This window comes from Peromyscus leucopus, chromosome 11, assembly GCF_004664715.2.
Source record: "Peromyscus leucopus breed LL Stock chromosome 11, UCI_PerLeu_2.1, whole genome shotgun sequence".
NCBI lineage: Eukaryota > Metazoa > Chordata > Mammalia > Rodentia > Cricetidae > Peromyscus > Peromyscus leucopus.
In genome coordinates, this window is record NC_051072.1 from 44,970,735 (window position 1) to 44,986,516 (window position 15,782).

General features: G+C 36.0%; 1 protein-coding gene across 9 annotated transcripts in view; it reads left to right on the forward strand.

Moving 5' to 3' along the window:
• Positions 1-15,782, forward strand: part of Erbin (erbb2 interacting protein) — a 108,594-nt gene that overhangs the window by 54,721 nt on the left and 38,091 nt on the right. For all 9 annotated transcript variants that reach the window (XM_028883748.2, XM_028883792.2, XM_028883777.2 and 6 more), the window contains 9 exons: positions 244-333; positions 1,504-1,560; positions 6,084-6,147; positions 8,243-8,317; positions 9,008-9,152; positions 11,664-11,736; positions 12,028-12,157; positions 12,652-12,767; positions 13,972-14,041. In XM_028883748.2, coding sequence (XP_028739581.1) covers positions 244-333; positions 1,504-1,560; positions 6,084-6,147; positions 8,243-8,317; positions 9,008-9,152; positions 11,664-11,736; positions 12,028-12,157; positions 12,652-12,767; positions 13,972-14,041 — 820 coding nt within the window. The remainder of the gene's footprint in view (positions 1-243; positions 334-1,503; positions 1,561-6,083; positions 6,148-8,242; positions 8,318-9,007; positions 9,153-11,663; positions 11,737-12,027; positions 12,158-12,651; positions 12,768-13,971; positions 14,042-15,782) is intronic.

A 15,782-nucleotide genomic window follows, 5' to 3' on the forward strand; every position in this document is an offset into this window, starting at 1 on the left:
TTGTGCACATTTTATGATACTAAGACAAGTTTTATCTTCTTTTGTACAAAAACATAATTACTAATTTTACAACTGGTAAGTTGTTAAAAAAAAAGAGCTTAATTTAAAGATCGCTAATAAAAGTGAAGAGGTAACTTATTTATTGAGAAGATATCTTTATTATACAGATTCTGAGTGAAATGTTTGGCAAGAGACTGACATTTTAAATATGCACTTAATTTAATTCTTTTACATTTTATACAGGCTCCCTGATGGGTTTTCTCAGCTGCTAAACCTGACCCAGTTATATCTGAATGATGCTTTCCTTGAATTCTTACCAGCTAATTTTGGCAGGTAAATTATAGATTATTCTAAAGACATTTATATTGTTAGTTTCTGAAAAGTTCACACAACTGCAAAGTACTTTAGTAATACTTATTAATTGCATTTCATAGGCTTTTCTAATTATTTCCAAGCATTTTGAAATTCTTGTAGTTCTTTTGAATTATTTCCACTTGGATTTACTGTCTCAAATAAACAGTAAATGCAGATTTAAAAGGGAAAAAATGTTCTTAAGGCTGGCAGAACCAGATGTTTCAATGGGAGCAATGCCTCTGTATTTAAGATATTGAATGCTGTGTTAGCATTTCTGAAATTCTAAAGTGACTTAACAGTTGATTTAGCTATTTTCCCTGTAGAAATCAAAGTTCTTAAGAAAGGGGCATGTGTTTCTGAGGTCTCTCTCATCTTTCTGTACCCATCTTCAGGTGTCAGGAGAGTTTTTCTTTGTGGTCCTCAATGTTCCCTTACTTATTTATTCTTACAGATGGGCATTATTGTCCTATAATCCTGGAGTGGTAAGCAGTTTTGTAGGTATTTTCAGTAAAAGGCATAGAATTCGTTCCAGAATTGAAAAATTAGGGATAATCACTTTGTCCCTTTGAAAATGTATTAAAGTGGCTTACCTGTGGCCAGTGAGATATCTGGCTCAGAAGGCAAAGGCACATGCTATGCAAGCCCTGCACTCTGAGCTAGACCCCTGGAACCTCTATAAAGGTGGAAAGAAAGAACTGACTGCATGAAGTTGTTCTTTGACCTTTGCATGTGGTCTGTGGCACATGAACACACACACATACGCAGAATACACATACAGTAATAAGAAATGAAAAATGTTTTTTAAATTGTAGGTTTTTTTTCCTCTTGATTTTGAGGATCAGAGTCTGTTGTTGTCTTGTTTTCATCAAAATCTTACTATGTAATCCCTGCTGCCCTGGAACTTTCTATGTAGATCAGGCTGACCTTGAATTCACAGAGATCAAGCCTCTGCCTCTAGAGTACCAGGATTAAAGGCTGCACCACCATGCCTAGCTCTATTAAAATTCTTTTTTTTTCTTCTTTCACATTTAATATTACACTACATGTAGTAACTATGTAGTTAATGCTGCTTTACTTTAGAATATGGCATAAGGTAATTCAATTCCTTATATTTGATTCTTTTGTCTTGATTTGTTCTTTGTTTTACAGATTAACTAAACTCCAGATACTAGAACTTAGAGAAAACCAGTTGAAAATGTTGCCTAAGTAAGTCTATACTACTCTTTTTAAATCCAGTTTAGAATTTTTAATCTTAGGCCCTAAAACACAGTTTATTTAAAATATGAGCATACGTTATTTTGAAAGTCCTCTTTTGATGTAATTGTTGCTATTAAGTATAAAAATGTATGGATCTGTTTTTGGTTGTCAGTATGGTAGTATGATTATGATAATTTCATTCTCCTTTGAACCACAATCTTATATGGGACACAGAAGTAAAAATACTAAGTAAATCTGAGTCTCAGATAGAGAGATCCTATATGAGAGCTCATACACATCATTTAGAGTGGTTGTGAGATCTTTATGTTAAATTTTTTTAACTACAGAACTTTATTGTATGGCTTTATAGTCTGTTGTAAAACTAGAAATGAGTGATTTGTTCTCTAATATAAGATAACACATAATAGCTTTGTAAGGGCAAATAGTGATATAAGAATATTTAAAAGACAGAACTTCTGATTCAAAATAGACTGTAGTCTTTAGCTATTTACTGAACAAATATAGAACCTTGAATGCATCGCTGTATAGTTTAGTAGTTAGTATATGGTCAAATATGATCTACTATTTATATTTAGAAATAAAATTTCAGTGGAACATAAGCACAATCATTCAGTTTACTCTGGTTGCTTTTGCTTTATGGTGGGTAATAACTAATTTTAATGTATCTTTATTTTCTATTATACTCTTCTCTGGTTAACATGTACACTTCATGCATGTATACCCCTCCCCCACATGATTATATGTCTTTGAGGACAGAGACTATATTTGATTTTTATTACAAGTGACTGTGTTGAGCCTATTGGTTGGCTTTATTCTGTGAATGAAGTTGGTGGTAGTGCTAGTAAGTGTAGATTAGACAATCATTTATTTTATGATTTTATAAGGTATATATTACTGATTTGGTACTGGACTGGTTCAAAGCTTTACTGGGTATGAAGAGATGTGAAAAAAGCTAAATAAAAATTGCTTATTGTAATAGCTAATGACAAAAGGCTATCTTTCTGTCCCTGTGACAAATTGCCTGATAAAAAAACTTTTTTGCTTTATTCAAGTATTTTGTCACACTAATGAGAAAAGTAACTAATATAGACACTTTGCACCCAAAAACTTTGACAGAAAACAGTTGTACAGTTTCTATTTACTGTGTTTTCTCTCTTTCTCTCTCTTGCTTCCTTCTTCCCTCCCCTTTCCTTCCCGCCCCGGATATCTCTCATCTCTCATCTCTCTGTGTGTCCATGTGTAGCTAGAGTTTTCCTGCCTTGCCCACAGTCAGAACAAATCTCTGTCACCTGCCAGTCCCACAGCCGCTCAGACCCAACCAAGTAAACACAGAGACTTATATTGCTTACAAACTGTATGGCCGTGCCAGGCTTCTTGCTAACTGTTCTTATAGCTTAAATTAATCCATATCCATAAATCTATACCTTGCCACGTGGCTCGTGGCTTACCAGCATCTTCACATGCGGCTTGTCCTGGCGGCGGCTGGCAGTGACTCCCTCTGCCTTCCTATTCTTTCTTTTCTCCTCTCTGTTAGTCCCGCCTGTACTTCCTGCCTAGCCACTGGCCAATCAGTGTTTTATTTATTGACCAATCAGAGTAATTTGACATACAGACCATCCCACAGCATCCGTGTGTGTCATTTATGCCATTATTGGTTGTGGTGGAAGTCAGAGGATGACTTCCCAGAGTCTGTTCTTCTCTTCCACCATGTGGGCTGTGGGAGTCAATCTCAAATTGTCCAGCTTGGTGTCAGTGTCTACCTGCTAAGCCATAAGCAATTCAATGAATTTTAACTCTTTAGAGATTCAGGTTATATAAATGAATTTGAAATATATTTCTTTTTTTTTTAATTTTGAAGCTATATGATTAAAATCTTTGTAACTTTATAAGCTATAAATACAGAGGCTATAGTTTTAAATACTGAGATATTCATGTACATTTATATTATGTGACCAGACTTGAAATATTAAAAAAAAAAAAAAAAAACAAACAAACATGGTGGTGCATTCTTTTAATCACAGCACCCGGGAAGCAGAGGCAGGAGGATCTCTGTGAGTTCTAGGCCAGCTTGTCTACATAGTTAGTTCTAGGACAGCCAGGGATACACAAAGAAACCTTATCTTGAAAAAAAAAATATGTGTGTGTGTGTGTGTGTGTGTGTGTGTGTGTGTGTGTGTGTGTGTACACACACGTGTACAGAGTGAGAGGGAGCCAGTCCTCCTTTCACCAGCTGGGACCTGGGAATAGAAGTAAGGTTGTCAGACTTAGTAGCAAATGTTTTTACCCACTGAGCCATCTTGCAGATGCTAGACTTTTTTGTCATTCAAACAGTGAAAACTTGTTTGACATATACAGTTATGTGAAACTTAAAATATTGCATAAAGGATTCTGAAGGGCACTGACAAGTTTTGAGGGGCAGTCTAATTTCTCCTTGAATTAGAAAGCATGTTCTTATTCTAGTATGCTTTTTTTTTTTTTTAGGTTTCTGAAGTGTTCAAACAGAACCAAAGCTAATAGCAACAGAATTAAGTAGAGATTACTTGTGATGGATTTCCTCCTTTTGTCACGCATCTGTATTACTCACCATTCTTAAATCTGCTTCAAACCTTTTCTAGACAGTGCCTGTAATTGAGCTTTCCAATGCTCTGTTTTTCGTCTTTACCCTGGACTCAGAGTAATGGGTTCATTTTTTTCAGCCAGCTCTCCTGTTGATTATGTATCCTGATGCTACAAGTAAATTTGTCATCTTGTCAGTTTGACAATGTCAGAACACGAAACTGTGTCTGTGTTCTTCCAGCTCTCTCTCCTCTAAGAGCCAACCCTCTTTGCTTTTCTCAAATTACCACATGGCATAGTAGTTTGAAAATAACAACTTGATAACAGAGCGTGTGGTTTTATACATTTGATAAAGACCCTGGAAATTGTGCTATTTTATGAAGTTAACTAGACCTTGTAGGCTTTATTGTCAAAGGTAGGCATGAATAAGGGAAACAGAACTGTAGTCCAGAGGATAGGCACTCAATAATCTCACATTAAGGTGACTTTGATAAAGATAAGTGTTGTGAAGTGAGTTAAAGAGGTGTTGTGTTTATTAAATTAAAGAATGTTATGTTAAAAATGTATGGATTGGAAAAAGTAGCTTTTTTCAATTTAGGCCTGTAAGGTTGTTCCATTACAGTATGATGTATATTCTTTTACTGAAAAGCTGAAAAACGTTTTACTCGAGTTTTACTTTAAATTTTTATACATTTGAACATTCAGAGAACATACAGTTCTGTGATCTTTTACCATATTTTAAAATCCCCTTGCTTTTTAAGCTTTCATTTCCAATATAACATTTGAATTATTATACTAATGGTAGCTCAGTATACATTTTATTATTTTGTCTTACGCTATGAAGTCAGTGTGTAAGAAACACAAGTTTTTCTTATCTGGATAGTTGATAGTGCCTTGGTGTATATAAAGAGATGTTATCTCTAAGCATTTCAGGAGCATAAATACACATTTGAATAAATTGGCAATTAATTCTGTTTAAAAGACATTCTTATAGAAGAAGAAATAAAATTTCAGCATACTTTCATTTCAGAATCTGTATTTTTGTAGTTTATTTTGTTTTTAGATTTATTTTATTTAGTATGTATGAGTGTTTTGCCTGCATGTGCCTGGTGCCTCCAGAGGTTAGGAAAGAGCAGCAGATCCCCTTAAACTGGAGTTAGGCATGGTTGTGAGCCACCATGTGGGTGCTGGGAACTGGCTGTGGGTTCTCTGAACCAACTTCCCTGTTCCTTTTTCAAATTTTATTTTTCTTGCCCAGAAGTATTAACGTTTAGGGGAGAAGTTGAACATGATATATTATTGCATTGACTTAAATGTTTCTTACTAGGGTCACTCGTTTTGTGTGAGTGTTTTTCTACATGTCTGTACATGCACCACATGTATGCTAGGTGCCTGTGGTGCTCAGAAGAGAGCTTGGATCCCCTGGAACTGCAGTTGTGGATGGTGTGGGTGCTGGGAGTTGAACCCAAGTCTCCTGCGTGAAGAACAAGTGCTTGTAATGACCGTGCCGTCTCTACAGCTCTGCTGTTTGATCTAACTTAGTGTCTCATTTTGTTGTATTCTCAACAAATCCTTACTCTGAATTGCGTTGATTTGGCTTGAACATGTGAGGAGCAATTCAACATTTGAAAATTATTGTCCAGAGTTACAATTGTCTTGAAGTTTTAGAAATGGATAAGCAGCCCAGAAAAAAGACTTCTTGAAATTGTGGTAGAAATGATTATGCATCTGCCAAATAGTCTAATTATATGAAATTTTATTCTGTGAGAAGCCAAAATTAAAGAGACCAATTGACAGTTTTTCTTTTGTAGAAATTAAATGACTTTTTTTCTTTGAAAATAGTATGTTGAGAAGTCTATGCATTATAAAAGTATGTTTTAAACCATGAGATTTGGAAGTTTTTCTGTAATTTATGTTTTTGTGTAGTTAACTTTTTGTTACTCCATTGCCAATAGAACCATGAATAGACTGACCCAGCTGGAAAGACTGGATTTGGGGAGTAATGAATTCACAGAAGTGGTAAGTCCTCACAGTCTCACTAGCCATCAGTCTCGCATTTGTTCAGGGGCATGATGTGGAAATGGAAGTATTTCTCTTAAAAAGCATTTGGTTTTAAAGAAAACTCTTCACCTGGACCTTCCCGTCCAGTATAAAAGTTAACCAAGGGGAAATCTGACAGATGGTTAGGAAAATAGGGAATTAATTTTGAGTTTGCATTGAGGTGTCAGGTGAGTTTTTTCTCTGTACTCAAAGTGAACTGTATTGCTGAATTTATAAGGAATGGAGGCTGTATGCAGTTTTTGTATTTAAGTATGTTTTGAAAAATAGCTCAGGAGGTAAGCCAGATAATTTTTTAAAGAGGTATTCATTAACTGTAAACATCATATTTAAAGTTTATGTTCACAAGTCTGTTATTCAAAATTATAGCAGCTTTCGATTGATAGTGTTAGGAATAAGAATTTCTGTGGTGGGTTTGTGTGTTTCGGTTGCAGTCAGTAGAGCACTGTGGTATTTGAGGATATCTTACACCTCTTCTAAAGCACTTTTGCATATTCTTTTTTAAAAAATTAGTTTTCAGTTTTAATTGTATATGTATGAGTGTTTTGCCTTCATGTGTATCTCTGTACCACTTGTGTGCCTGGTGCCTGAGGAGGTTGAAAGAGGGCACTGGGTCCCCTGGAACTGGAGTTACAGACAGTTGTGAGCCAGCATGTTCTGGAAATCAAACTCGGGTCCTCTGAAAGAGCAGTCAGTGTTCATAACCACTGACCCATCTCTCCAGCCTACTTCCTCATACTCTAATTTAAGATGACTTTTGGATTTATTTCACTGTATTTGCAAAGTTTAACTTATGAAAAAGTACATGCTTTTCTTCCTAAGTTATCCTTTATGACCTTATCTTTTGTTTTTAAATATATTAACTTTAATATAAGTAATGCGAATCTTGTTTTACTAGTTTTGTGAATCCTATTAGCTTTTAAAATCATCTTTTTTTCCTACTCATATATAAATATAAAAATATAAAAAGAGTGGCAAGACAGACCAGATGATATATGCCTGTAATCCCACCATTTGGGAGGTAGAATCCATGAGGATCAATTTAAGGTCATCCTCTGTTACAAAGGGACTCCAGTCTGTCCCAAAAAAAGGAGGACAGCCAAACAAACCCATAAACCTTACTAGTGGAATTCTAATAGTAAAGACCTATAAAAGAAAGTTTCTCTTAATTCAAGTAACCCCTGGAAATCTTATTCTATATATGAGCAATAGATCTGAATGCCTGCTTGCTGTGGGGGTTGGCAGTGAATGTACCCTTTGCCACTGTGTACTTATTGATTGCCACGGCTCTTTGGACTGAGGGAAATAACAACTTCTAGGAAACATTCAAACTTTCAGTTCCAGTGGCCATCGCCCAAGAACAAGTTTATCTGAATACCAAGGTTCACAGCAACATAAGGGGGTTTAATGAGTTTAGCTTTTCAGCATCATATCTAATGTCCCATTACATAATTCTGGTTTTTCTACTAGTTTACATAATAATATTTTCTTGTCATGCTCCTCTTCAGTCAAAGGACTGGTGTTTGGTTCCCAGCACCCCCAGTGGACAGCTCATGGCCACCTGAGGCTGTAGCTCTGGGAAATCCGACTTCTAGCTTCCTGTGTGTACATCTGCGCGCACGCACATACACACACACACACACACACACACACACACACACATACATACACACACAGAGTAAATCATATATTGCCTTTTTTACTTTCAAGCTTTTTTGTAAGATTTTCTGAAGGGCTGTGTCTGTATTGATAATGAACAAGAATATTTTTATTATACACTTGAAAACAACGGGTCCTATTTTATTTATTTTTTATTAATTATATAACTACTTGACCCAATCGGGTAATCCAGAGATTTAACAACTCTCATATCATCTACTTTTGTGGAATCCCCATTGGTGACAGTGATGCCGCACAGAAGTGCACACCCTGTGGTACTTCTCTCTCCTCTGTCCTTTAGATTTTGGTTAAAGATTACCTTGGAAATTCCTGGACTACTTTAGCCAGATACAGATAGTCATGTAATTAACTGAATTCTTCCCTTCTGTCCAAACAGCCTGAAGTACTTGAACAACTAAGTGGATTGAAAGAGTTTTGGATGGATGGTAATAGACTGACTTTTATTCCAGGGGTATGTATATGAAAATTTCAGTGGCTCTTTATTTATTACTATCTCTCCTTTTCAGAATTTGAAATGCACATTTAAAAGTTATTTTTAGTCATTTAAATAGTGAATTTTTACTTAATTTGTTATTAAGTAGTTTGAAACAAATTATACTTTTTAAAAACCATGCACATATTCTTGATTGAAATCTGAAAACTCACATAACAAATTTTATTAAAAATAGTATTTTTACTACTGAAGAACGTATACATTCTGTTAGTACCAATCAGATTTCTACTAAATTCAGTCTTTCCAGAAATAGTTAAATTAAAATTGCTGCTTTATCAACTGAGAAACTGTATGCTTCCATATCTAAAGAAGACGTGAGTATCACCATTCTATAGGAGGTGATGATTATTTCCCCAAGACAACACTCGTGCTACTTGACTGTTACTAAATATATCTGGTTGTTAATTAAAACTTGGTATTATGCTTATTACCTAAATTTAAAAATTTTTTTGAGCAAGGCCGTAGTGGTGCAGGCCTTGAATCCCAGCACTCAGGACACAGAGCAGGCAGATCTCTAAATTCAAAGCCAGGCTGGTCTACAGAGCGAGTTCCAGAAAAGCCAGGGCTACCCAGAGAAACTCTGTCTTAAAAACAAACAAAACAAAATTACTTGATACAATAATGGTATTTTCTGTCTTTTACTTATAGTTTATTGGTAGTTTGAGACAGCTAACATATTTGGATGTTTCTAAAAATAATATTGAAATGGTTGAAGAAGGGATTTCAACATGTGAGAACCTGCAAGACTTCCTCTTATCAAGTAACTCCCTTCAGCAGCTGCCAGAGACGATTGGTCTGTATTGCTTTCAAAACAATTTCTTTTTAATTATTAGAGACTTTTACTCAAGACTTCCCATAGAAACTCAAAATCTTACTAATGTTTTATTATACTACCACATTCAAATATTACTTGAAGTTTTCCTGATGTGCCACATTGTACAATTTACTACTTTACGGTTGTTACTATTTTTACTTATCCTAAGGAAATTCTATTTTTATAACTTTAATAAACTCTCTACAAAGAAGCTAGCCTACTTATTTTTTTTTTATTCCCAGCCCTTATTTGGAAACTATTTTCAGTTTCTTCACGATTGATTGATAAGAAAACAGTATGATTTTTAAAAATTTATGGCATATCTACAACTCTTGCTAATTTTGTTTTGAAGTTGCTTGTTTCATAAAGTATGAGCTGTTGTTTGTTTTTACTCTTATGGGAGGGCCCACTACCTAGCTCCCAAATAAATTCTCATATATTCTCTCTCTCTCTCTCTCTCTCTCTCTCTCTCTCTCTCTCTCTCTCTCTCTCTCTCTCACACACACAACACACACACACACACACACACACACACACAGGCTTATTATTAATTATAAATGCCTGGTCTTAGCCTGGCTTGTTTCTAGCCAGCTTTTCTTCATTTAAAGTATTCCAGCTACCTTTTGCCTCTGGGCTTTTCCCTTTTCTTACTTCTGTGAACTTAACTTTCACTCTTATTCCATGACTGGCTATGTGGCTGGCCCCTGATGTCCTCCTCCTTTCCTGGCTACTCTTTCCTCTCCCAGATTTCTTTTTCTACTTATTCCCTCTACCTGCCAGTCCCACCTGTCCTTTCTCCTGCCTCGCTATTGGCCGTTCTTTATTAGACCATCAGATGTTTTAGTCAGACAAAGTAACAGCTTCACAGAGTTAAACAAATGCAACATGAACAAGAGTAACAGATGTGGTGGTATTTTATTTATGCTGTAACAAATAAAGCTTGCCTAGGGATCAAAGGAAAAAGCCAGCCACTATATTAAACAGATAGGTCAGGCAGTGGTAGCACACGCCTTTAATCCTAGCATTCAGGAGGCAGAGATTCATCTGGATGTGAGTTCAAGGCCACACTGGGAACAAAGCCAGGCCTGGTGGCACATGCCTTTAATCCCAGCACTAGTTAACCATAGAGGTCTGGAGGTCTGGACAGACAGACAGGAAGTGATAGAGCTGAGTGGAAAGAGGAAGTGTTGTAGCTGGGCTGAGAGAGGAAGTGAGATGGCAGGGCACAGAAAGATGTGTAAGGCATGAATATACAGGAAGTAGCTCTCTCTTGGGCTGAGGATTTCCTTGTGGTAAGAACTTGTGGCCATGGCTTGTTCTATCCCTCTGATCTTTCAGCTTTCACCCCAATATCTGGCTCCAGGTTATTTATTTATTTATTTATTTATTTATTAAGATTTATTTATTTATTATGTATACAGAAGAGGGTGCCAGATCTCATTACAGATGGTTGTGAGCCACCATGTGGGTGCTGTGAATTGAATTCAGGACCTCTAGAAGAGCAGTCGGTGCTCCTAACCTCTGAGCCACCTCTCCAGCCCCAGGTTTTTTATTAATAAGACCATTTAGCAATTCTTGTTACAAACACATATTTAAATCTTCAAGGTGATATAATAGAAAAACTTAAATTATTTTACATATTTCTTAGTTGAATTATACCAGTTTTAAAGGTAAGGTACATTTTAGGATTGTATTCTAATTTAATCAGTACTCTTAATATTTGAATTGAAATGTATTTATTTACATATACTGTTTTGTTATGTAGTGACAAACAGCCTTCACACTGCTGCTGTTTTTTTTTTTATATATTTAACAAATTATAGTAAATTTTCTATGCCATGACATTGTTTTTAAGAACAAGGTTAGAGAAGTGAACAGTGGAGACAATATGTCTGTCTTCTTGGGGAGCTTGTATTTTATTTGGGGTTGAGTAGAAAACCAGTTATTATTATTCAGGTCAGTTAAACAGTGCACTGGAGGCTGGAGAGATAGAAAAGACTTGCCCGCCAAGTATAAGGACTGAGTTTGATTCCGAACACTAATGTTAAACGCCAGCCTTAGTGGTGTGTGCACTTTGCTCCCAGCCTTGAAGAGGTGGGTCCCAGGGGCTTCCGAACTTGCCATCCTGACCTAGTGGATGAGCCCCAGGTCCTAGTATGAGACTGCCTCAAAAACAAGGTTGGATCCTGGGGAAGGACACCCAACCAAGGCTTACCTCAGGCCTTCACAAGCACACTCATCCACCTATACACGCACACGCATTCAGGCACACACACACACACACATAGACACATATGCAAAGGTGAGGTGGGTGAAAATAGAAATGTTGGGTGAGTAAGAGTGGGTGACGTTAGGGTGTAGTTTCTCTTGTAGGTATGTTTATTGATAATGTTTGCTAATTCTTGCCAAATCTAATGTGTTTCACATTGATTATTGATGGACTTGCTTTCTCATTTAAGCTGAAAATGATTTATTATTTTTTCTCAATAGGTTCATTGAAAAATGTCACAACTCTTAAAATAGATGAAAACCAGTTAATGTATCTACCAGACTCAATAGGAGGGTGAGTTGTGTGTGAATGTGTAGACAAGAAAAATGTTACTGTTAACTCAGCATGTATCTCAGCGTCATCTTACATATTTACATAAGGAACATCTAAAGCAGAGTCCACAAACATTTAAAACAAGTGATTTGTATATAATTTAGTTATTTTATAATAAAAATAGGCTCATTTATTGTTGATAAAATAGAGCTTTATTAAATTTCATTGTTTGGTAAAGTTCATGTTGATATATTCTTAAATTTTGGTTATAGTATAGATTTTAAAAACCATGTATTTCCCATATAATTACAGGCTAAGGTCAATAGAAGAACTGGATTGCAGTTTCAATGAAATTGAAGCTTTACCTTCATCAATTGGACAGCTTATAAACATAAGAACATTTGCTGCAGATCACAATTACTTACAACAGTTACCCCCAGAGGTACAGTATTTTGATTTATTTCAGATTTTGGTCTGCTTTGAAAACATACTCTTTAAGTATGTTGGTGTTTTATTTTCTTTCTAAAGTGGTTTATTAATTAATTTATGTATTATCTAAATAATAACAGCTATGCAACTTTGAAGATGTTCTTAAACACTTTGCTTTTTAAAGGAAAGGTAATAATTTAAAAAGAATAATTAAAGCTGGGTGGTGGTGGTACATGCTTTTCATCCCAGCACTTGGGAGGCAGAGTCAGGCATATCTCTGAGTTCAAGGCCAGCCTGGTGTACACAGCAAGTTCCAGTATAGCCAGAGCTACACATAAACCCTGTCTTAAAGAGAGAGAGAGAGAGAGGAGAGAGAGAGAGAGAGATACTACAAAAGTAGTATTTTGTAAATGTAAAGAATATTTTTCACAACTTTGAGATATATTTATATTCTTTTATTAACCTATAGACCAGATTTGTGATCTCCAGTTTGTTTTTCTCTTTCAGATTGGAAACTGGAAAAATATAACTGTGCTGTTTCTCCATTCTAATAAACTAGAGACACTTCCAGAGGAAATGGGTGATATGCAAAAACTAAAAGTCATTAATTTAAGTGATAATAGGTTTGTAATCTTCAGTTGGCTTATAGAATACATTGAATGAAGTTAAAGTTTGATATAAAATGCACTAGGCTAGCTGTTGTTTATTTCTCTTTATATATATTTAAATTTTTTAATTGAAAGATGAACAAACTATCTGATGTTACATTGTGATTGTCATGATTCATTTTGAGGAAACATAACTATACAACCTTTACTTTCTCATTATTATATAACCTTTTAATTCCTATAGTTCCAAATTCACCTTTGTACTGCTGCTGAACAAAGCAACTTTTTAATCTTATCTTTGCTTGTGTTTTTCTGGGTAGAGATTCACTCACAGAGCATGGGCCATAAGAGCCAAATTGCAGAGCAATTTGATTGCCTTCTGGGATTGCTAGACTGGAGTAGTGATTACTGGCTGGAGGCTGTTTCAGCAACAGTGTGGAATGTCTTAGATTTGATTTTGTAGTACTTTATAAAGTATGAAGGCCGTCCCTTTGCAGTAGTACAGTAGGTGTTTCTCTGTTATGTAGGAGAAATTTGGGGCTCACATCGTTTACAAAGTAAAGCTTTTAAGTACAGTATTCTGACTGACTTGTCAGTGTCCTAACAGCAGCGTTATATTTAAGAAGAACCTCTGCCTCTGTAGTAAACTTTGTTTGTTCTCACAATTTCCCTTTCCAAATGAGACAATCACAATATGATAAGCAACACCAGATAAAGTTCTAGGAGTATAGAAGCTCCTCTTGGACAGGTAATGTGTCTGTCCTAGACTAAAGTATGTCTCGAGGGTTTTTGTACTGACGTTGGAGATTGCTTTTTGAGTCCACATTGTTGAAAATCCTCAGGAAATACAGCCTCCTTTCAGGCTGGTGCATATAATGTGTTTGAGGTTTACTTGCTGGATTACTCTTTTTCTTATCTGCTGAATTAAATCAGTTAAAAAATTGTTTTTAAAACTATCTGTTTTTGTCCTTTCTCTTATGTAAAAGTTTGCATTTGGCTTTACTTTTTTTTGTCATCTTATCTGCATATACCAATATGTAGCATTGTTCAGATGACTTAAGTTTTTATTTGAATTATTTTTGTGGTACTAGGAGGTGGGAAGTTAGGGTCCATGCTAGCTTAGTGCTATACCATTGAGCTGCACTTCCAATGCAATCACTTCGTCATTCGAAGTATTCTCATTTTTAAGTCTAATTTTTGTCTGTCTTTTTCCATTCAGGTTAAAGAATTTGCCTTTTAGCTTTACAAAGCTGCAACAGTTGACTGCTATGTGGCTCTCAGATAATCAGGTGGGCATTCTGACCTAGTAAATTTGGCTGGAATTCCAATTGTGTTATATAATAATACTCCTTAATTTATATAGTGCCACTTAGGAGCAGTTATACCTTGGTTGACATGTAAAAATGTATTTTTGTATATATGAAGAAATATCAAGTTTGGAAACAATTTTTTAACACAGATATAGATATATAAGTAATAAATTTTGTTGTATTTTTGCAAATTTCCAAACCCATAAAAATATAGCGAGATCAGGAAATGAGACCCAATCCCACCTAACTTCATATCATTACTTCCTACCATTGTTGCTTCTTTTTAAATGCACATAAAATCTATTCTCTCAGCAATTTTGAATGATACAGTGTTTCTGACTAAAATTTCCATAGTTTACAGTAGAGCTCTTGAGTTTATTCTTCTTATCAGTTTTGTGCACTTGAACCAGCATACCCCAATCTACTCCCAACTCAAACCCCTGTTACCACCACACCATGTGATAATTATCTTTCTGTGTCTGGGTTATTTCAGTTATTCCAGATTCGCTAATGTTGTTTCAGATCACAAGATATCCTTTTCTTTCCTTTAAAGGCTGACGTATATTTTATTAGGTGTATGTGGCACACTATCATTAGCCAGTCATTCACTGATGGACACTTAGGCTGATTTCTGCTTTCTTAAAGATTTATTTATGCCTTTTAAGTGTTTTGGTGCATGTATGTATGTGTTCCTGGTGCCTGGAGATCAGAAGAGGGCATAGGATTCCCTAGGACTGGAGTTACAGGTGGTTGTAAGCTGCCATGTGGCAGCTGGGAACCAAACCCAGGTCCTCTGTAAGAGCTATTAACCTCTGAATTGTCTTTCCAGCTACACTAGACTTGTTTTTTATCGTGACTATTGAGAATAATGTTACAGATTTGTAGTGACAGAAGTAAGCAAAAATCTGTAAAAGTAATAGAAAAAGGAAATAATACTTTGATGATTAATTTTGAGAAAGTCCTAAAGGTCATAGGTGGAGTGATGTTACTTTGCTCAGTTTTGTGATACAAATATTTTATTTTACTTGGGGTTTTGAGACAGGGTCTCACTATGTAGCCTTGGCTAGACTGGAACTTGCTATGTAGACCAAGCTGGTGTCAAATTCATAGAAATCCTCCTGCCTCTGCCTCTGCCTCCGCCTCCTGAGTGCTGGGATTAAAGATGTGCACCATCACGCCTGGCCTGAGATATAACTGCCACTCCAGGTGTAAGTGAAGCCAGCAGCACAGGAAGGAGATCTTGGTTATTGGGAAGAAAGTGGTCTAAGATTAAATGTTAGCATATAGTGGAAAAGGAGCCAGTGACAAGGAGTTGAGAGGTGAAGAAGTGAGCAGTTTTAGTAAGGTGAAAATGATAGATTTGGAGAGTGGCCTGCTGCACTTCCCTGGCTCTGCTGCTCACCTGATGATTCTGTAGTCTGCTTTCCAAGCCTGGGTCTTCTCTCGGTGACTTACATAATGACGTTCCTCTCTTCTATTTCTGTAAACTGCCCTTCACATTACTTTCTGTATCCTCATTATTCCTAACAATATCTTTAGCTTGGTACCTGTTCCTAGGTCATACATATGGCCAGTATCTGTCCAACATTGACACTTCAATACCTCAGAATTGGCTCCCCCTAAAACAGCATACCATCTTCTGCCCCAAATGTTCCCTGGGATCCTTAACTCAGTGAGAAATGTTTTATGGAGTGACATACACAGGAGTATAACCTTTAAC